Source organism: Sander lucioperca, chromosome 3 (genome assembly GCF_008315115.2).
Source record: "Sander lucioperca isolate FBNREF2018 chromosome 3, SLUC_FBN_1.2, whole genome shotgun sequence".
In the NCBI taxonomy this organism is placed as follows: Eukaryota; Metazoa; Chordata; class Actinopteri; order Perciformes; family Percidae; genus Sander; species Sander lucioperca.
Genome location: NC_050175.1, coordinates 28,860,157 through 28,881,831, shown reverse-complemented (window position 1 = coordinate 28,881,831; position 21,675 = coordinate 28,860,157). Strand labels below are relative to the sequence as shown.

Genomic DNA, 21,675 nt, shown 5'->3' with positions numbered 1-21,675 from the left:
TTCAAACCCTGGACCTCTGCATCAAGGCATAAACCTCTCAGTACATGTGTGCCTGCTCTACCACTGATCCAACCCAGCCACATAGTTAACATTGTTGCTGCTTACATGTTGATGCATCAAAATAGTAATAAAAACTAAATGGGGGTGGCAGTAGCTCAGTCAGGTCACCTCCTGGGCAAGGTAAACTGCCATGGTTCCCATGAGCAAGGCACCAAACCCCCAACTGCTCGAGGCGCCTGTCATGGGCAGCCCCCTCACTCTGACATCTCTCCATTAGTGCATGTATAGGTCCTGGTGATGTGTGTGTATTTTCGGGCCTGTGTGTAATAACTAACAGTGTAATTTCCATCATCAATAAAGTATGTCTTAATTTTAATAATTCAGAATACTAAGGGAAGGTGTTATGAGTGCTTTGCTTATAAATACTTTTACTTGAATGCAGCACCTTTTACTTATAATTGGAAATGTTTACAGCTTGGAATTGCTAATTTTACTGTGGGAGCCAAAAACAAGTGTGCTTCCACCCTTTTTGGCTCATGTAGCCCAAAGATGTATCCATTATTAAAGATGCAGACTATTTAATTTACCCCGAAGAAGAAACAATTCACCTAGACCTAATCTCAATATTTAAGGATTATACATTACACGAAACCCAGAGGCTATATGCTTTAAATAAATAAGACACTAAGTGCTAAAAATGTCTTGTGAAAATATGACTACCACTGTAGGAAACCCATTATTTCCACAAATCGATCATCTGGTCGAGTTCTCTCTCATGCAGTTGAAGTTTTAGAATAGTTTGGATAATGATGGTACGTTAAATGGCTTCATACTGCGTTTCTACACCCGGTTGTTGACAAGGAATTGCGTTACTCTTGCATGAGAAAAAATATTGCAGCAAACAAATTAAAATCTACACATTCATCATGTAATCCTGCTTGTTTTTCTGCAGCGTTTTAAACATAGAAGCAGGTGGGAATCTGTGTACCAAGTCGACAGCTCTCAAATATGGTTGTCTGAGCCAGAGCTACATTTAGCTGGTGATTCAAAGCACGTGTCCCCATTGCTCACAGTGTAATTTAGTCTGCCTAGTTGGGCATTAAACATTGAGTCCAGAGGTGGCAGCACTGTAGTCAGCACTTCCTCTCCACCAACAAGGCTCTCGTGGCTGTGCGGTCGTACAAATCTAAAGTTACAAAAACACCACTTAACTGAGTGTATGAGGTCAGAGTCATCCCTGACTAATAAGAAAGGGCAGACAAGCCAACATCTTTGCCAGTAATTTTATTTTGAGATATTTTGTAGAACAGGGGAACCAATGATTACAAAAAAAAGTCCATAAGTGTTCTACATGCTACACCTTACCTAATTCACCATGCTTGCCTGGAAAAAGTACATAGAAATTTAACAAAAAAAAAACGTACAATTAAAACTGACGTACATTATACTCACCATTAACTTTACTTTTAAAGTACCTTTCTCTTGCCTCCATGCACGCATTTTTTTTTTTAAACATTACATTTAGATAAAAAAAATTAAGACTTTTAGGCGCTTCTTCAAACCATAAAGCAGATTTTCCATTAAAGACGGAACGCACCTATAAATAAAAAACAAAAATAATGATATCCATTTTTGACAATATCGGTGGAAAATGTAAAGCCTCAACGTCTTTTAGAACATAGATGAATTTGCAACCTACCATAAAACAGAAGAACACTTACGCCCATATAGTGCTGAAATGAAAATAGAAGTCCGTCCCAACTCCTCAATCGTCAATAATCACATTGAAATAACACATTTTGATAAAATAAATATCGCACATCTGCTAGAAATAAATAATGATTACTGAAAACACCTCACTATGTTAAATGCTAAAGTGAGACAGATTTCATCTGCGCGACCACTTCATTTCATGGTGAGAGGATGGTCATGTGTGTAAAGCACTAGTGCGGCTTCGAGTGTCTCTCGCGGCTGTTACCTTGAGGTAGATAACACATTTACATTAACGCCTACGATAATGGTTGCTGCTGGCATCATGTGTCAGATTACATTACAGTATGAAAGGGTTCAGGAAGATTTCTTCAGGGAAAAATGTCAAAAAGTCAAACGAAAATTCAAAAAAAAAAAAAAAAAAAAAAAACACACACACACAGGGACATCCCAACCCCCTTCTTTTGTATCCCGTCCTAGGAAAAGCGGTTTCAATGCACTTTAAAATGCCTACAGCAATGTTAGCGTCTAGCGTCCTTCCTTAGGTCACACCCTAACAGCCAAACCTCATCTGGCGAATCAAAACGCCTCTCCTACCATCCATCGTCTAGTTACTTCTCTCCTGCCTTCCGTTCGTATACAGTACATTAAGTGTGCGAGTGACATGCCAGTTCAGCAATGAGAGCGCAGACATTAACCCATGAAGGCCTGGTGGTCAAGGCTCAAAGTTATGACCAACATTTTTTAAATATAATAAATCACCCCCTCTCAACTCTTAAAAACAAAATAATGAAAAGTAACCATAATAAAAAAAAAAAAAGCTATGAAATGATTCAAGTTCAATAATATACCATATTATTAAAAAAACAAAACTGCCTAGATTTTGCACTGTGAGGGAGGAGATTTTATATATATATATATATATATATATATATATATATATATATATATATATATATATATATATATATATATATTTATTTATTTATTATTTTTTTTTTTTTAATTAAGATGCTTGAAGATGCTGCTGTATGTTTTGTGGGGAATCTGTGGGGAGCATTTGACAGCGCAGGGGGTGAGGGACGCCTGGATGGATTTTAGAGGCAAGTCATCGGTGCTGTCAAAGCCAGGCAGGGCCAGAGAGTCCAGCTGCATGTTCAGCACAATCTCTGTGCTCCTGCAGAGGAAGCTCTCGTCCGGCTCTCTCCCCTCCGAGGGCTCCGTCTCCGAGCTGGCCACAGTCTCTCCGGCCCCGTCTTCCTTCCGGCTGAACAGGCGGTCCAGGTAGCTGGTGTAAGTGCTCTCCTTCTGGAGCTGGTCCTCTTTGTGAATGTCCCAGCATGCTTCATCTATCAAACAGCCGTTCTCCCCGACTCTCTCCCCGGAGCCAAAGCTCTCCCAGGGGTGAGCGGGCCAGGCGCCGTCACTGCCGACGACTCCCAGCCCTCCTCCGCCTAACTGGGCGAGGTTTACCAGGCACTTCTCCTCCTTCTCCTGACTTATGGACTTGGACATGGAGCCTGAGCGGGGAGCCTCTAGCTGGGAAACGGAAGAGTTGAGCTCGTTAAGGAGGCCCACCTCGTTGAGCAGGGCCACCTCCTGACACGGCTCCGGCTGCAGGCTCAGTTTAATGGTGCTGGCGATGAAGGAGTCAAAGTCAAAGCCTTGGTTCTGCTGGCTTTGAGGCTTCTCCGTCTGATGTTTCTCCTGCTCGCTGTCCTTCTCCGCCGGACCCTGGGTCTTCTCAGCCTCCTGCAGCGCGATCTGGGCCTTCACCAGCCCGTTCTTCTCGCACTTGCTCTTGGCCTTGCGGTCCGCCTTCTCCTTGCTCTGCTGCTCCTTCCAGTTGGAGATGTCGATGATGAGCTTGGGTTCGTAGTAGTGGTTGACTTCACTGTCCCTCCAGATGAGGTTGTCCAGGTAGGAGGGCGACACGGCCTTGTAGTTACAGGTGTGGCTACACTGCAAGTCACAGTATTTGTTTTCGTGGTGGTCGTCCTGCCAGGATTGCTCCGGCTGGAACAGAGTGGAGTAATCGAAGGATGGCTCATCCAGGAACTCCCGATCTCCATCAGCATATTTACGAGGATCCACCTGGAAACAGACAACAGCCACCATTTAGCCTTTGTTACCTCATCAAAAAGTCAATTTAATCAGCGAGGAGCAAGACATGTTATATGTATCTATAATCTTGTAAACTTGGTAAAGCTTTGGTTTGCAACACCAAAAACTATTTTCAATGTGTTATGTATTCTTTTTGGAACAATACTTATTCCTATGCATCCTTACATTTGGGAGCTCTTATCTATAAGCATTCAAAATGTTTTTTTTTTTTTTTTTTTTAAAGTAAAATGAAATAAACAGAAGAAAAACTAATGTTTTTTAGGAGTATGCAGATTTTTTTTTTTTTTTTTTTTAAATTCAAACATACCTGAACCTCCTCCTTGTCTGTAACATCGGAGAGAGCCCTTGGGTCAACCTGAACTTCGTCTGGGTCGTGGGTGCTGTGCAAGTGCCAGTCAGCCTCTGACAGCTGGCTCTCATGATATCTGACAGAGTATAAAAGAGCAAGACTTCAGTACACAAACACAAGACACACAAAATGACTCAAACAAGGCTCCAGTACAGAATCTAACTATGCAAACAAACCATTAAACTAATTCATAAAAACTTCTTTATATTCCCATTATTACTGCTTAGTAAGCAGAGAGCAATGCAAACTATACTCCACTGAAACTAAGCTCAAAATGTCTCAACAGGGGAAATGTATAACTTTGCATCACCAAACCTGGTCACAAAGAGCAGGTGTCTGACAGGGAATCAGTGAGTGAGCATACCTGTCCCAGGTGTGGCTGTGGCTCTGGTCCATGAGCAGGATATCATCTACTTCATCCTCAATGTGGAAGGGGTGCAGAGAGACAGGCTCGTCTAGGGGGAAGGAGTAGTCAGCCATATAGGGGTGGGCCAGGGCCTCCTCCGCAGTGAGGCGATCCATGGGGTTAAAGGTCAGGATCTTCTCCAGGAAGTCAAGGGCTGCAGAGAGAACGGACATTGAGATTACCAAGTAGGAAACGCGTGATTTATGAGGAGATAGGACCCTGGCCCCCTACATTTGGTCCGTGTTCATGAGAGTACTTCATGAGCCTGTGAGTACTTCTGAATGTAAAAAAGTAAAGTGGTACTCACCCTGGGGACTGACGTCAGGCAGCAGCTTAGCCAGTGGTGTGTGAGGCTTGGACATGTCGTTGCGGATAAAGACGGGGATGACGCTGTGGAGCTCCTGTCGGTCTTCCTCTCGCAGTACGGGGATGGACTCCAGGATCAGCTGCATCTGCTCCAGTTCGTGGGCTCCTGAAACACCAGGCAGACCAACATTAGGCACTTTCTTTGAAGAGTTACACAACATTCAACGTCTACATGACTGCATGACTGAGTGAGTTTATTTTGAGCGAGGCCGAGGGCGCCAGACCACGAGAACAGATATTTGCTTTGTGTTCAGCTCAAGGCAGTTTCAACAAATAACAGTCAGTAGCTCCCAGCTCTAGCTGGATTTGCAAAGGCCAGCAATAAGGACAGTAAAAGCAGACTGACTTTGGATCTCCTATCTGTTCTGAACAAAAACATTGACTAGCAGGATGAACATATGCCTCATCAGAGCCACCCAACCTGCTCCAAGGACTGCTTGCCAGTTTGTATATGAGGTGTTACAGTGAGTCAGCCATAAGAAATGCAGTCAACATTTACCTGCAAAGAGGGTTTTCCCTGTGAGCATCTCGGCAAAGATGCAGCCGGCGGCCCACATGTCGATGGCTTTGGTGTAGTTGTCAGGAGAGAGCAGCAGGCGAGGAGACCTGTACCACTTGGTGACCAGACCTTCAGAGAGATGACCCTGTGTTAGAAGGGGACACGGCATAATTTAGTGGGACTCTTAAGAGGAAAACAGTCAAAAGGCTCTAAAATCTGTCGCTTCCCTCAGTAATGGATACATGTGATTAACATGGCTTCCTGTGCCTCCGTGTATGCCACACAACTCTGCTGCTAACACGGGTCCCAGAACAAAGCATGCCTGCTGGTCCGTGCCAAACTTAATAACCCCCGAGTCGTCTCCTTAACAGATCTGTTCTGGTCACGTACGCAACACAGCACGGAGACAAAGACCCCAGAGAGAAAAGACAGATGAAAAGGGGGCGATCAGACACATGCAGGCCCTGTCAGCAGTCTGAGAGAGCAGGATAATTACCCGCTGCTACACTCTCCACTCACCAGTGACAAACCAGCGTCACCATTCAGCACTCCCCACTCCCCCATAGAGCCTGACTACTCACATGAACAAAAGGACACTGAACACAAAAGGAAACTGACCTGTGTACACATACACATGGATGGGAAGAGGTAAAACAACACCCTTTCTGTCCTCTCACTCCCAACATGCAGTGGTAGTGTGTGGTGAAACCAATATGGTGGTGCTCACCACTGAGCCCGGCTCCCGTTTCTGCCCGTAGTTAGCTGCAAATGCTTGACGTCATACTATCCTGTAGTGCATCACTGTGAAGCACGCCCTTGTTTTGGGCCTATAAATGATACAGCATGTAGACTGTAGATGTGACTCCTTCCTTCAGGTAAACAGCTAATCAGTTTGTCTGTGTCTAGCAGTGGCTTTCACCACAAAGCTTGTGAAGAGGGAAATTACAAGGCAGGCTACAAAAACCCACTGACTGAAACTTGCAAGGCTTTCCAGCACCCATTCTAAGAAACAGCCAATAAATTGGCTGACCTATGTGAATGTGGTTACGGCTGAGAAATGCATGCCAACAGATCAGCAGAGCATTTCAACAGATTTAGATTAGGTTATCTTGAAAGAGTCATTGCGTAAGGACAATTCTGTGAATGATGGACTCTGAACTTACTCTTACTTTTAGTGATCTCTAAGTGAGCCACTCACCACAAAGACAGATGCAGGAATTAAAGCATCAGTCATCTCAATACCTCTGGCAACAGTTGGTGAATAACTTAACAGCCTGATCTAGATCAGACCAGACTGACATTTAGTAGACAATGACAGTGACTCATAAAAGGCTCCCTCAGGGTTTCTGGAGTGAGTCATAGCAGCCTTTAGCAGGTGTGACCAGATGTCAGTAAAGGTGGATGGTGACGAGTCTATAACCCGTTTTCACCTGGTAGTAAGATCCAATCTGAGTGATTGGATCACAAGTGGACAGCTCTAAGTACAGGTGAAAACTCTCTCAGGACGCATTGAGATCGGATCGCAAAAACCACATTTGGAGGTGGTTCGAGCCCAATGTGTCCACATTCTAATTCAGTCCACATTCATAGTCCAATATTCTATATCCTGTGTCCACATTAAGGACCGATATCATTGTCCATCGTGATGGCTGGCCAACATCACAATGGAGAGCCAATCATCGTGATGCCACGCCCCCCACCCTGTCAGACACACACTAATCCTAGTCGCGGGCGCTGGACGGGAAATTGACAAGTGCCTCGGTCTTAAACTAGCAAAGACACTTGCGTCGGGCTTTGCGCTGTGCAGGGTGCAAGATAGGGCCCCTAAGTGGAAGCTACTTTTTTTTCCCCCCCTTACGTGCAACCTATTTGTGAAAAAGTCTCTCTCTCTACACAGCGATGTCAAGCGAGAGAGAAAAAAGCGTTAACGTGGAACACTATTACACTTACTTGCTTGCTTACTCCCCTCATTGGACTAAGTTTGTCGACACTACTGTGTGTGTGCATCAATCTGATGTCCTGTAGGTACGGGACGATGTTATACAGGATTTATGAATGTATGTTAGCAACAGTAGGCTAATTCATGAGGGTGCCATTTTATGTGTGAGCTAATATTGCGCATCTGTTCATGTGCGCTGCAAGAGTTATGTTTCTGTTTATTGAATGCGTTGTGCAAACATAACCGAGAATGTAGTTTAATCTCAGTAATGATGGTATATTAGGTTATTACTGTCGCTCTGTTGAAGGCAAACGTCCCACTGTACTGTCGTTACGCAGATCAAGGACATCTGATTGACTTTACTGCACCGTAGTTAAGTGAAAGTAGGTCAAGTTGTAAAAAACTGCCCCTACCAGCAGGGCAGCATAGCCATGTAATACTGTCTATTTACAGAGGGCATTTAAATGTATGTCTGATCGTTTCTATGTTAACTGTTAGCCCATAGTAGTAGAAAAAAAAATATTTATATAAAGCGATATAGTAAAATAAAGTGTTATTTTTTGTTTCAAAATGTCCCCAAATTCACCAATATGTAAGGCTTTACTACAGAACTTCCTGCTATTATGTCTCCTTCTGTTAATGATTAGTCTTGCATTACCAGAGCTACACAGCACTGTCTGGAGTTGACAGTGAAATTTGTGGTCAAAGCAGCGGCTGTGAAACGGTTTCATTTCCTATAAGTGCTTCACAATAAAAGTCCCGTTATTTTGGTATTTGAATGCTTTTATTATGAAGCAGCAAAAATCAGGAAATGTTGGGTCTTCATCAGCAGCAACGTAACACGACTCCTAGTGAACATGAAATGTAAAATAAAGCAGTTACAATATTAACTAAACTTTAAACCACAGAGACTGTTAGAAGCTACAAAACTACTGAGAGTTGAACACAAAAACTTTAAAAACGTCATGACGAAACGATGAGGATATGATAGCATTAGGGGTGTCACGATTTCGAAGTTGATCGAAATAAGCTTTCGGCTATCAAAATAAAAGCAGGATCGCAGATTCCCCCAGTATTTTTCTCTCTCTCCACCCCCGCCTACTTGCGCACATCCGGAGAAAAACATAGAAAACAACACTGCCCGGCACTGTCGGAGTCAGAGATAACAGAGAAACAACAGAACTGGAAAATCCTCTTGCTTCCCTGAAGTCACCAGTGTGGCAACATTTTGCATTTTCCGTGAGTGGGTTATGAAAACAAACAACGAAGGTAAAGCACGTGGGCTTTGACGGGACTTCACGTACAACTCCGTAAACTAATCGTTGCAAACTGTTGTTGTAAAATACCCTTCAGAATCAGAATAGAATTCATTGCCTAGTAACACAAGGAATTTGCCTTGGTAGATGGTGCATACATAAACATATTAAAAGGAAATAAACAATGAAAGTAAAAGAAACGGTACAGCTGCACCCTCTCTCCCACAAAATGTTGAGCTTAGCGTTAGCTGGATACAGTTACATTAGATACCTTACGATATGTGGTGCTTAACATAACGTTACCTATCTTTGTAAGTTACAGTTAATATTAAGGTTGTATTGTTTACATTGATGTTATTAGTGGTGGGTCGTATGGCTTAGCCTACCTACTTTTACAGTGGCAAGGACGTAATAGGCTACAACATAATGTTATAACAAAGTTCAACAACGCTCAAACTTATTTTATTAATATGACTGTTTTGAACATGAATAATAGTGCTGGCAACTTAACGCTTGAATCCGCCACATAACGTTACCTACAGTAACAGTATGGGTAGTCGACGCCGTTTAACAGACAGACAGACGATGTACCCCCCAAAAAATTATCCGCTAAAAATATTAAAGTTTCTTTCGCCATGCAAAGTATATGGGAAAAGTCTTTCTGGGTCAGAGGGGTGCAGTTCCACCGTTGACCGCCCATAAGCCCATGGTTGCTTTAAGACATGGCGCTGTTCCTGGGGGCTTGGGTGGTTGCTTGACAAGCCGACCGGAAGTGACGTGGGGGCATGGCAGCATCGACGATTCCATTTTTTTATTCGAAATTCGAGATTGTGACTTAATTTCGGTCGATTTCGATTTAAAATCGAGACACCCTTAATATATACACACACACACACACACACACATACAGTATTCTATCTCTCTCTCTTGTTAAAAGGGTGGGCTACAACTGGAAATGAACACTGACTTTAGCTTCAAATAAGGCCCTGAGCAAAGCTCCAACAACAAGACAAAGAGCTGGCTGGAAAAGGAAAGGAATCAGGGTTGGAGAAGTTGGATGAGTGCATGCAAATTCTTGCCATTCTTGATCCTGGGCCACCACGAGGGCCGGTCTTACAAAAGGCAGAAAGGGCCTGCTTTCTCAAAACAATGGAAAAATATCCCAGAAACACAGGTACTCTTGGTAAGCTTTATTCAGCATACTTAAAACAAAGCCATGCAGGATTAATGAAAGCCTGAAGAGAATCATGGAGTTTTTTTATTAGCCCAAGCAATACAAGAAAATAGGAAAAGGTGGAACAAATGACTTGAGCCTGCACCACTGATGCATGAATCTATTTACCACATCACTGAAACTACGCCAGAAACTGAGGTTCACTGGCAAAGAGCGCTTCTTAATTTAGAAACAACGTTATTCAAATAACATGCACTCAGCCACCCAGCTGCTCCGCCTCACCCAACCTACTACAAGTAGAGGGTGGTTGTGAAAGCAAATTTGTTCCGAGATTCAGCCCCAATGACCGATCAACACCGAAACCAAATGTTTATTAGTGCCTCCCTCCACACTCTACTGGGCACCCTAGTGTCGTGTGTGGGCGATGGGTTCACTTTCAAACAAGCCTGATTTGGTCTGAGACACCAGCGCACACCCTTTCATGCCATGAAAAGTAGCTGGTCGAGAGATCAGTGTTCTTCCTCCCCACCGCACCACAATTGTTATCATAGTAGAGACAGACAAAGCACAGCAACACTGTATGGAAACAAGAGCAGGGTCAAAGCCTATTAAAGTCAGTCTGACTTAAGAGCCTGACCGATATATCGGCGGGCCGATATTATCAGCCAATATTAGGCATTTTCCAAACTATTGGTATCGGCATTTATAATGGCCGATAAATGAATATTTAAAAAATAAAATAAAAATGGACGAAACACCCTTCAATCATGTTGAGTGTTGGCGTTGCATAGTTTGTCCACCAGAGGGCACTCTACAACGTCCCTGTTGGCAACACTCGTATTTAACCCTTAAGTTTCATATCTTAAGTTTGTATTTTTATTTATCAGAACTTTAATATATTTTAATGTTCCTCTGTTCTGACAATAAAACAAACAAGTTTATTTTTAAACTGCTTTATCATATTATTTTAGTGAGCACTCTAACTAATGTTAGGGAAATCTGTTGGTTGTTACGCGTTTCTGGATATTGTTTTTTTTTATATATATATATATATATATATATATATATATATATATATATATATATATATATATATATATATATATATATATATATATATATATATATATATATATATATATAAAAAAATCACCAAATATTTGTATCGCTATCGGCCTTAAAGTGGCCATATTATGCTCATTTTCAGGTTCATAATTGTAATTTGAGATTGTACCAGAATAGGTTTACATGGTTTCATTTTCAAAAGACACCATATTTTTGTTGTACTGCACATTGCTGGAGCTCCTCTTTTCCCCCCGTGTCAGGTTTCTGTTTTAGCTACAGAGTGAGACATCTCAACTTCTGTAAGATCTTTGTTGTCAGTCGCACATGCGCAGTAGCTAGGTAAGGATTACATGAGTTAGCTAGCCGTTTCTGCAGCTTCGGCCTGTATAAGGCAGGATTAGCCGGGAGACTTCTAAATGAGGGCGCACTTCCAACTTTGTATGGAATACCTGCAGAACAGGGACATGTAAGTAGTTCTATACAATTTATTTTGTAGATTAGGGTGAATGTGTGTGTGTTGTAGCAGTGTTTTGCCATTGAGAACGAGCTAGCATGCTAAGCCTGCTAACGGTTAGCCCCCTAGGCCCCTCGTCTCAGCTAGTTACGTAGAAAGCTGTGCAGACTTTCAACAGCTCACCCGGAGACTGAAGGCAGGACACATTCAGAAACCAGTATCTCACTCAAAACAGCATGATGTTTCGGTTTTTTTTTTTCAAAGTTTGTATGTGTGTGGAAGCACCAGAGACACAAAATAACACCCCAAATCCCAGAAAAAGTGTTTTTTTCATAATATGAGCACTTTATCGGTCGGGCTCTAGTCTGACTACATCACTACAGCATTTGTCCTTGACAAAAACTCAGCAGCAGTAGTCTGCTGACAATTGTCAAACACAAGACAGCTGACCCCAGCCAAGCAGCTTTTCAATACCCACTTGCCTGCATGTTTCCCCATCAGGAAAAACTGCTTATATAGAGGGGAAAAAGGCCCACATGGCAAACCCGCTGTAAGGGAGGAGTGCAGTAACACTGGGTGGGTGGCGTGAGAAACTCACACTTCTTCCCGGCAACTACAAACCCTCGCCTTCCTCTTGCTATTGCAGAAAGAGTCTCAACATAAGATATGACTCATATGAAAATATAGAAGTCAGAGCTGAAAATGTGACTACACTACAAAAACACAGTAGTGGGGGTTTGCTGGAAATGAACAGTTCTGGTAAACAAAATGTTTGCAAGTCTGTCTTAGAGTGATGTATGCTGTGGCAGGACCCAGGCCGTGTAAGGGATATGAATGAGGCTGTGTCAGCCAGAGGGATCCCATCACGTGAGCCCACTTTAGACCCTCCAATGACTAATCTGAGACACACGTGAGCATCTGACGGCCTCTTAAGAGATCCTGCAGCTACAGACAGAGACAGAGACAGAGAGAGAGAGAGAGAGAGAGAGAGAGAGAGAGAGAGAGAGAGAGAGAGACTTTCCTCACATCACACCATATTGCCTTTGACTAGAATGTCCTCATCCCTTTATTTATTTAATATAAATATATATAGTGACAGAAACGCAATGGCAATACAGGCCTTCGACCTGGTTACAATTAGACAGGGTGATCCTTACTCTTCTCATACTAAAGGACAAAGCAAACTACTTTATTGCTACCATTACACTGATTCACAAAACAAAATACAGGGCTATAAAAACATTAAAATGTGTACATTTAACATTTGGTAAGTCAGCATCTGGCTTTTAATACCCTGGTTTAAATTATGCTGGCATCTGATGAGAAGAGAGACAAGGGAAAGGCCTATAACAAAGAAAACAGCCTCCTCTGTTTTCTTGACACCAAAAGGCGTGAAAATAGAGTAATGACCTCATGCAAATGCAACTGGGGTAAAACGTGCTCTCTCAGATATAACAAAATCTCTATGTAATTCACCACAGCAGGTCACTAACTGATTTGCCGCAGCCTCAAGCCTTCAACATTATCATTAGATGCCAACGAAGGCTCAAGGCTGAACTGTGTCCGTTTAGCGCATGCCACATATTTGCCGTTTTGTTTTTTTTTTTAAACATGGGAACGAGGATTATCTTCATCTTTGTTAAGCCACATTATCATGAACCCACTCATTTGTATATTTAGACTTGGAATTAAGCCCATTCTTACTTGTAACCGTATACACTTGTACATGGAAGAAAAACAGCCTCACTTCTCCTGACAAAGGAAACAGAGGCGTTACCTCAAGGAACCACTCCCGTCTTGTTTACTTCCTGCTGTGAAACTGCGTCACCCTGGGGGGGCACCGCATTACTGGGCCATAACTTAAACATCACGTGTCAGACTAACAAAGAACTCCTCTTTGGGCAGAAATTGTGAAAAAAAATTGCCATGTCTGCTCTTCTTAAAGCTCTAGTCTATCCAGCATTTCAACACACACACACACACTCAGGGACCCCCCCCCCAAAAAAAAAAAAAAAAATCATATTCTCTATGTGGTGGAAAGTACTGTGACATGCAATACAAGACTGACAGGAACAGCTACTCAGAGACTGGTCCTACCTTGTGAGAGTAGTGTGGGTCCATGATGCGGGCCAGCCCAAAGTCCCCGATCTTCAGTACCAGGTCCTCTGTGTTGAGAAACAGGTTGGCAGGCTTGAGGTCGCGGTGCAGCACATTGGCAGAGTGGATGTACTTCAGGCCCCGTAGGAGCTGGTACATGAAGAGCCTGGCGTGGCCCTCAGACAAAAGGCCCCTCTCCAACAGCTGACACAGGTCTGTCTCCATGTACTCCTGCACTATGTAGACAGAGTTGACCTCTGTCAGGGACACCACATCCTCCGTTAGCCTGCAACCATTGGGACCCAATGTCTCAAACACCTGGTGACATAAGAAGACAGGGCAGTGCTGAAAGTCAGGTATCACAATTGGACCAGAATTCTTTTTTTTTTTTTTAACTCCGGAAAATGAGATAAATACTCTTTGCTAATTTGAGCAGAACTCTTGCTTACCTTGACAGTGTTGTCGTGGTCGAGACGTCTGATAATTTTGATTTCCCGCAGGGCATGCTTCACACTCTGGGGGTCAGTCAAGATAATCTTCTTCACTGCAACACGCTTGTCACAGTCTGTGTCAACTGCTGAGAACACCAGGCCATTCCCCCCGTAGCCCAGAGGCTTCAAGTCCATGTAGCGAGAACCCAGGTCAAAGCCATGGATGTTCATCAGTGAGTCAAACTTCTCTGCCATGACGACTGTTTTCGGCTTTTACACCAAGCTCCTGCTACCTGTAACGTTAGGCCTCTGGCCTGTTTCAAGTCAAACTTCAACACCTATGGAGGAATTTATGACAATTCCCACACTGCTTCAGCAGCTGAGCTAACTGACCCCTGTACAGACGACTACTGAGTCCCCCGTCTAGATGTCACTGTCTTATGATGGGCACTAATGTGCGGTCAAACTTTTGTTCCATCTTGAATAAGGAAAGAAAATGTAAAACTTTTTAGTAGACTAGTGTTTACAGACTGCAACGGAACGGACTGAGGCCAATTAAAAAGCACTGACACTATATTAAACTATAAAAGCATGTAGTTGCATCCTTACAGTGCAGATAGATTCAGTGTATGACAGGTCCTGAGCAGCTTCAGATTATTGTTTTCCTCTTCTCTCGTTTATATTTATTTACTTATCTGTAATTTCCCTGTCAAGTCGCCTGATCTATAAAACTGAAATGAGTCTGGCCTTTAAGTCTTCAAAGTAATTGTTCACCCTCAATGATCAGGTGGCTCAAGCTCGCCACAGTCGCAATCAAAGCTATCCTCCATTTTACTTGGGTATAACCTGAAAGACAAGAGAAAAACAGAACAAAAAAAGTAACTAAAAACTCAAAGTAGTGCCAGAGTGGACGAGTTTAAAGTCCATAATTTCACGATATTGTACTTCACCAAGATAACCTACCGTTTAGCGAAATGTAGTCAAACCTCAAACTCACTAATATGTTGGGGATTTCACTAAATCAGCAGACAAACAACAACAACAACAACAACAACAACAAACCATCTCATTCACCGGCTATAGTTTAAACGTGGTGTCATTAATTGAAAATAAACCTTCCCCGCCCGGTTTAGGCGGTTGCTAGTCTGGTTTTGGGTATCGATAAAATGAGATAACACAGGCTTGGCTAAGGTCAACATACCATTCATTCAAGAAAAACACAGCATTTATTCCCAGCTTTAAATGTTCAATACGGCCTATTCTTGGCCGTCACCGTCACCGGGTCTGACTGGCTGGAGGAAAAAGCCAGGAATGGAAGCAAAACGGCGAGCTGACCAGCCACTGACGGAGCTTCTTACGTTACTTGGTTTTGAAATATCACATACATGTCCACCCGATAACTCACACGTATACCATATTATAAAGGAAAACAAATATCTCAACACACTACCTTTTACATAAATATCAAACATAACGTTTATGTGAAACCCGCCGACAGCGCGAACAAAGGAGTCGTTGTTGGCTTCTGACTAGCTACGTGGTAACGTTTCCTCGCGCTGAGCAGCACAAAGCCGACCTCGGTTAAATCGCTAAAAAAAACGATCGCGAATCTACGGTGAAATGACATTTAATGTGAATAATAGTGACAACATTCGACATATAAGAAAGTACTTACACTCCGTATTCGTCGCATTAGTTTCGTAATGTGTTTAATCAAACCCACACGAGGGTTGACTTCGATCCGGACTCAAGGTCTGCGGATCTGTTGCAATCGCCATTGAGGCTGGGCAGCGCAGCGCTATGAAAGGCAGCGTGACGTCACGAGGCTTCCTTCACGGACTGTCGGAAATGAATATGAGCTATATATTTACATTATTAATGTACGTTACATTGTACTTTTAACATGTTTTTCAGGATCCCAGAAACATACTCACCGTTCCCTGTCTCATATTTTAAATATTCCTATTTGAAAATATAATACAGTATCAATACAGGTGGCTATATGCATGGATTAGATCCTCGTGATATGTCAACAAATGATGGTTGTAGTGTTTTTTTAAATTATTATTTGTGAAATGTATTATTAAATAAGTAAAATAAAAGTCACAAAAGAAGCTATTTTTAGCAGTGCAAATTCATGTGGTGGTTCATGTAGTCTTACATGAACTAGCACTATTAATAATATATCAGATATCAGTGCTGGAAGAAGTAGCCTATTCAGATCCTTTTATAAAAATACTAATACTGTAAAAATGTACTTAAAGTATTGAAAGTAAAAGTAGGCCTACTCAATGCAGAAAAAATCCTCATTGTAGAAACTGGAAACGATCAAAATAGTTCTGCCAATCAACTAAGTGTTTAATGAGCTAATCATTTCAGCTGTACTTGGAGGCCTATATGCATAGTATATCCATATATAATGTATAATAAAACATTGTATTTTATAAACTACATGTGAGTTGTGTAAGTAACTAGTAACTAAAGCTGCCAGATTAATGTAGAGTAAAAAGTACAATATTTAGCCTAGGCCTACCTCTGAAATGTAGTGGAGTAGAAGTAGAAAATGGAATGAAAAGAAAATTCTCAAGTAAAGTACAAGTAGGCCTACCTCAATTTGTATTTAAGTACAGTACTTGAGTAAATGTACTTAGTTACATTGCACAACTGTCAGATATTGTATTACCATACTACTATAAGCCGGTACTTTATATATTACAACTTGGAGCTTCGAGCAGTACTTGAAAGCAGCAGGAGTCATTCAAAATATGTGTCTGAAGTTGGAGATCACGAGACAGCGGTAGATTCAAAATCCAACTCAATATTTACAGGTTTATAGATGAAATTATAACAGCATAGTACAAATGCCAATAATTCTTGCAGTAAACAAGAATACCATAATCATATTTATGTATAATTACAGAACCTTGCAAATACACTTTAGCTACATCTGCAAAAAATAGTTAGGCCTATCATAGCCCAGGTCAATATCGGCTACTAAAATATGTAAAGAAAGATGTTTGTTTGAATTATTTTTGCAGTTCCTTAACATTTGAACAAAATTATCTATGATAAGGGATGGGAATAAAGGACATTCTATATTGATCCAAAGAGAGATTTAAAAAATCCCAAAACAGGTGATGACAGTTGCGTATCTTACCTGAAACAGAGATCTTAGTGTTTATGTTTTCTTCTTTCTATTTCCTGTTTATTATTATAGCCTTTATTAAAATTGATCCAATCGCAACCGAAAATCCAGGCCTGCTAGTGCAGTGAAACAGGCTATCGGCCTAGTCTGGTCCTATTCATCCATGCATTTTACAGAAGTTTGTTTATTCTTTGCAAATAGGCTGATGTTTTCCGGATTGGTCCACGATGTGTTTTCTTTAGGCTATTTGTTTTTGCTTTTGATGGGCATTAGGCCTATGTGAAAACCAACGTTGTAATAAGCCCCATTCTGATTCTGATTATATAGGCTTAATACGGTTGTTTTCAGATTACGTCACGCAGTATTGCATTAATCGTTTCAGTGAGAAAAATCGCTCGCTCGGACGGACAGTTCACTCACTGCGGCTTGCGGATTTAGAAAGTCCATCTGGCACCGAGTTGCGCAGGGTGTTTCTCTTTCAGCGGTCCGCCCTCCACGAGGTTCAGCCTACTCATCCCGAGCAAAACAAAGTCAAGAGACCAAGGAAGGCACACACTGTCTCTACTCAGACTGCGGTTAGTGTCCTATATGGCACAGTGTCTCGTCCTCTCTCATGGAGGCGGTGAATGGCTGAAGGTAGCCTATGGATGGGAGGGTAGGCAGCAGCAGCAGTAGCAGCATCACAGCCGCAGCATCAGCATCCGCAGGCAGACCATGTGGGAACCCATGTGCCCGTGAATGCAGATGCCTCTCACATGCCGGGATGGGCTCTGCGATGGAGAGCAGGAGGTGCATGCGGACTAAGCAGGATGCGACAGACTTGGAGAGCCACTTATTGTTATTTATTGGTCGGAGGAGAGCTAAGACACGATATAGGCTACCTTTCATTATTATATAGCCGACAGTGAGGTCGTAGTTTATGACGATGTTTTGTGTCGTGCATCAATCCCAAGACATAAAGTTGGGCTATGTAATAATAGATATGCTACTTATAATAGGCTATCTTACATAATTAGCAAGATTTTTTATTTTTTATTTTTTTTAAAGAGGAGAAATGGGAGGTGTCATTAATGTGGCCTTATGAGCCTTTATTTCATTTTTCGGTCTGAGTTTTTTTTGTTTCAAAAGAAAGGAAATACGTGAATGAAACTAGACTACTTCAAGAAGAGTTTATATTTTTAATTTAGGATATTCATTGTTGGATAACTAAATTTTTAGTTAGAAAATCATGTTAAAATGATACGTCATTGATCTAAGTTTTGATTCCATTCCTCTACTGGAAGGTTAAAGGTCAAGTTAGTGCAGATGTCTTTGCTCTAAGACACTTCAGTAGAGCAGATGCAGCCAAGACACTTTACATCATCCACAAGTCAGAAACTAAGAGACAGTTTAAAATGTCCTTTCATTAGAGCACATTATTGCTAACATGATTACCTCCCCTCTTTTTTACTTTTTTCGGTAGATGAATGAATGGAGGTCAGAAAGGTAATAGCATCCTATCTGTTGGGGTCCTAAAATAATTGATTTTGATTGTTTTGGAGAAGACAGATTGAAAAAATAATCTTCCTTTTCTGCTATGTGTATTGCAATCACAAACAATTACTAACAATGTGTCTCCACCAGGGTCACTCAGTACAGAGTCTGGCCTCCCCTTGTTACATCTCCCTAGAAGAAGAGATCTTGTATCTTAATGGGACCTTCCTGGCTAAATAAAGGATCAATTTAAAAAAATAATTTAGACAAATAGTTGACAAGCCTTTGACTATGTAATAAAGTTTGGATGACAGTTGCATCTATTACTGCCACTTACAGTTAGTGTTAGTCCTGTATTGCTACATTGCTCTATGGTCTAAAACAAAATAAACATTGTACTGTTGCAATCCAGGTTTCCTGTTTGTTAAGTACCTCTCGTGTGACTAATACAGTTTCTGTTTCCTATGTTCATCTGCTGGTGGTATGACTCTTACTCTCATACACTTTCACCTATACACAGCATCTGAGTGTGTCTAAGACCCATTCCTGCATTACTATCCTCTAGCTGACTATGACACAAGACAAATCACCTGTTCTTTACGTTTCACCTGTTCTCTTAGTTAAAAAAAATGTGCCTATAGACAAAAAGAAAAACAAAAGAAATGCACACATCACATTTATGTCTACTTGTCCCTTATGGAAAAAATGAATTCTTCTTGCCACTCACCGAGGCTGACATTCTCCTGAGACGACTGGAGCAACATGGTACAGAAGTTAATAGTCCATCCAGGAGAGTTTACACTGTATACCCAACACTGCTAGTTCGACAGGCAGACAGGTGGAGATTGCAGTCCAGTACCTCCCTGTGTATGTGTGGGTATGTGGCTGTATTGTCAGAGCTTTACCAATGTGTTATCCTACGCCATGTGCCTCTGGGTGTGAGGTGGAGCTCCATGGAGAGTTAATATAGACCAGGCCGGAGAGGGGAGGAGACTGCTCTGTGTATGGCTTGGCCTGTCAGTGTGTCAAACCCACCACCATTAGAGGCCACTACCTCTCTCTGTCTCTCTCTTTCACTACTACTTTCTTACTCTTCTCTCTTTCCTTTTTCTTCTAATTTAAATATCTGCTCTTAAATTTTATTTCTTCATGTTTTGGTCCAACACAAGCAAAACAGAACTAATCCTGTACTGAAATATATTTCTGGGTGAGAGTTGCAAATGCAGTTTTGGCGATTCATGATTTTTATCTGTCAGCTTAAACCAAAGGATTACACAGTGCTAAGGGGTTGTGAATGTTCTGCAATTTTTTTGGATTAGGAAAAAGCCTCCAAAACATATGTGAATGAAATGACAAGCAGATTGTTGTCATATAACAGCACATGCACTCACTGTATTTTGTTTCTTTTTTTAAAGATTATTTTTTGGGGAATTTTAGGCCTTTCTTTTTAAAGGACAGCTGACGACATGGAAGGAGAGAGAGGGAGGGGAAATGACATGCAGCAAAGGGCCGCAGGTTGGAGTCGAACGTGTGGCCACTGCGTCGAGTAAACCTCTGTATATGGGTGCGGGCTCTACCAGGTGAGCTACCCAGGCGCCCACATACTGTATTGTTAGTCAAATATTTTCACAAGCTCTTGACAGTCATCAGATCATTGTTTTGCAAAGAACAGAGACTGCAATATATGCCTGTACATGAAGACACTTTTATGTGTTTGCAGTTCATCCTCTGAAGGGGAGTCTTTGGGGTTTTATTGCTTACTGTAATGGTCAGTATCAGTGGGGGGTTTATGAAGTTGTGAATCTACAAATGCCAGAGAAGCGTCAGTGCTGATCTTCCCTGCAGAATGATGGCTGCCTGTTTGCCTCCTGTCCCACAAATCCAATTTTTCTGCTCTCTTATTATACTCACAAGTCACAACATCACATGGTGTCTGCCACTCTCTGCCTGCGAGACGGGTCCTGCTGGCAGGACTCCCTTCTTCCGTATTGATCAGTTTGTCATATGGCACGTTGCAAGGATTCTGACAGACTGGCATGATTGGACTGTAGAAGGAAATGTGTGCATGTGATATTTAAACCTTTAAACTGCTGCAGGTTCTGGACCAGCTATTTGTTTAAAAAATATCTGAATGGATGAGGAAATGAGGGCAAAGCCATGGGCTTTGCTTTTCCTCTGACTGTGCTATTATTACTTCAACCTAAGAGATTAATTCATGATCTGAGATTTGATGATTTATAATACACATTTATAAACACCATTACTGACTTTATCACTGATTACCTGAATGAGTACAGTGAGACCATTAACTTAGAGAAGAAATATGTCCTCCTTCTCTCTATACCATTAGCAGTCAGAATGATTAATGTAATACTGATCTCTGTTGCTTGTGCTGTTTTCCACTGTCGCATTGGACCTGAAGCCAAGGTGCAGAACGTATCAAGAACATGAGTTCTTGCACCACCCATGTCATCTTCCGTGGCCATAACCTCACAGGAGCTGTGTTATCCACACACACCCTGTTCGTATCAGATACCACGCAACTCAGGTATTTCACAACGCCATGAAAGAGGCCTACACAGAGAAAGTGGTGGTACATTTTCTCCGCTGTGATTGTGTCTCCAGTGCAGGTGGGGGGGGACAGTGTTTACATAATTACATCCTTTCGTTTGATGTATAGGTGATAAGTGAAGGTGAAATGCATAGATAGTCGCTCTGCGTTCTTCTACTCATGTGTGATTGCTTCATTTCTAAACCTCTCTGATCCTCGCCTGACATTTATTGGAGAAAGCCTCCTCTTCATTAGCATTAACTCAGAGTGAACTGGCTATCCCATCTCAATGCCTTCTGTTCTAAGATGTTTCTCTCATGCGTCAGCACCGAGGATGTCCACATACCGCTGCTCAAAGGTAAGGAAAGGTTAGCGTATAAAGAAACAAATATACACACAATCCTGCATGACAATTCATCCTGTGAGCAGGACAGGTGAGATCTCATTCTCCTGTTTGAATAATTTACTGCAAGGGTAGTTTTAGTGGGACTCAACAGTAGTCTATTACTTATTACGGGACGCAAAATAGTGCCACCACCACTGGCCTGGGATTAGCCTTTTTTTCTCTTTAGGGTGATACAGCTTGATTACCTTGTTTCAGATGAGGCCAGCAGCTACAATGTAAACAGGCTTATC

At 41.9% G+C, this 21,675-nt stretch overlaps 1 protein-coding gene across 5 annotated transcripts; it reads right to left on the bottom strand.

Moving 5' to 3' along the window:
• Positions 1 to 1,269: 1,269 nt before the first annotated feature.
• mapk6 (mitogen-activated protein kinase 6) lies at positions 1,270 to 19,460 on the bottom strand. 5 transcript variants are annotated; one of them, XM_035999603.1, is made up of 9 exons: positions 19,216 to 19,460; positions 13,889 to 14,716; positions 13,440 to 13,757; positions 5,455 to 5,599; positions 4,897 to 5,061; positions 4,548 to 4,743; positions 4,142 to 4,259; positions 2,710 to 3,804; positions 1,270 to 2,631 (listed from the first exon to the last, which is right to left on the bottom strand). In XM_035999603.1, exons 2-8 carry the CDS (start codon positions 14,123 to 14,125, stop codon positions 2,713 to 2,715), a joined length of 2,271 nt encoding a protein of 756 aa, XP_035855496.1. In that variant the 5' UTR covers positions 14,126 to 14,716; positions 19,216 to 19,460; the 3' UTR covers positions 1,270 to 2,631; positions 2,710 to 2,712. The 5 variants fall into 5 exon arrangements, with proteins under 5 accessions (XP_035855496.1, XP_035855500.1, XP_035855495.1 ...); XM_035999607.1 differs by lacking the exon at positions 19,216 to 19,460 and adding an exon at positions 17,436 to 17,749; XM_035999602.1 differs by lacking the exon at positions 19,216 to 19,460 and adding an exon at positions 15,546 to 15,814.
• Positions 19,461 to 21,675: the final 2,215 nt, after the last annotated feature.

Excerpts from the sequence above, each read along its gene's own strand:
- mapk6 (XM_035999603.1), bottom strand. The coding sequence starts at position 14,125 with ATGGCAGAGAAGTTTGACTCACTGATGAACATCCATGGCTTTGACCTG. Across the intron at positions 5,600-13,439 it reads ACCCACACTACTCTCACAAG|GGTCATCTCTCTGAAGGTCT; the intron begins GTAGGACCAGTC and ends CTTCTAACACAG. Across the intron at positions 4,744-4,896 it reads GCCTGACGTCAGTCCCCAGG|CCCTTGACTTCCTGGAGAAG; the intron begins GTGAGTACCACT and ends TTCTCTCTGCAG.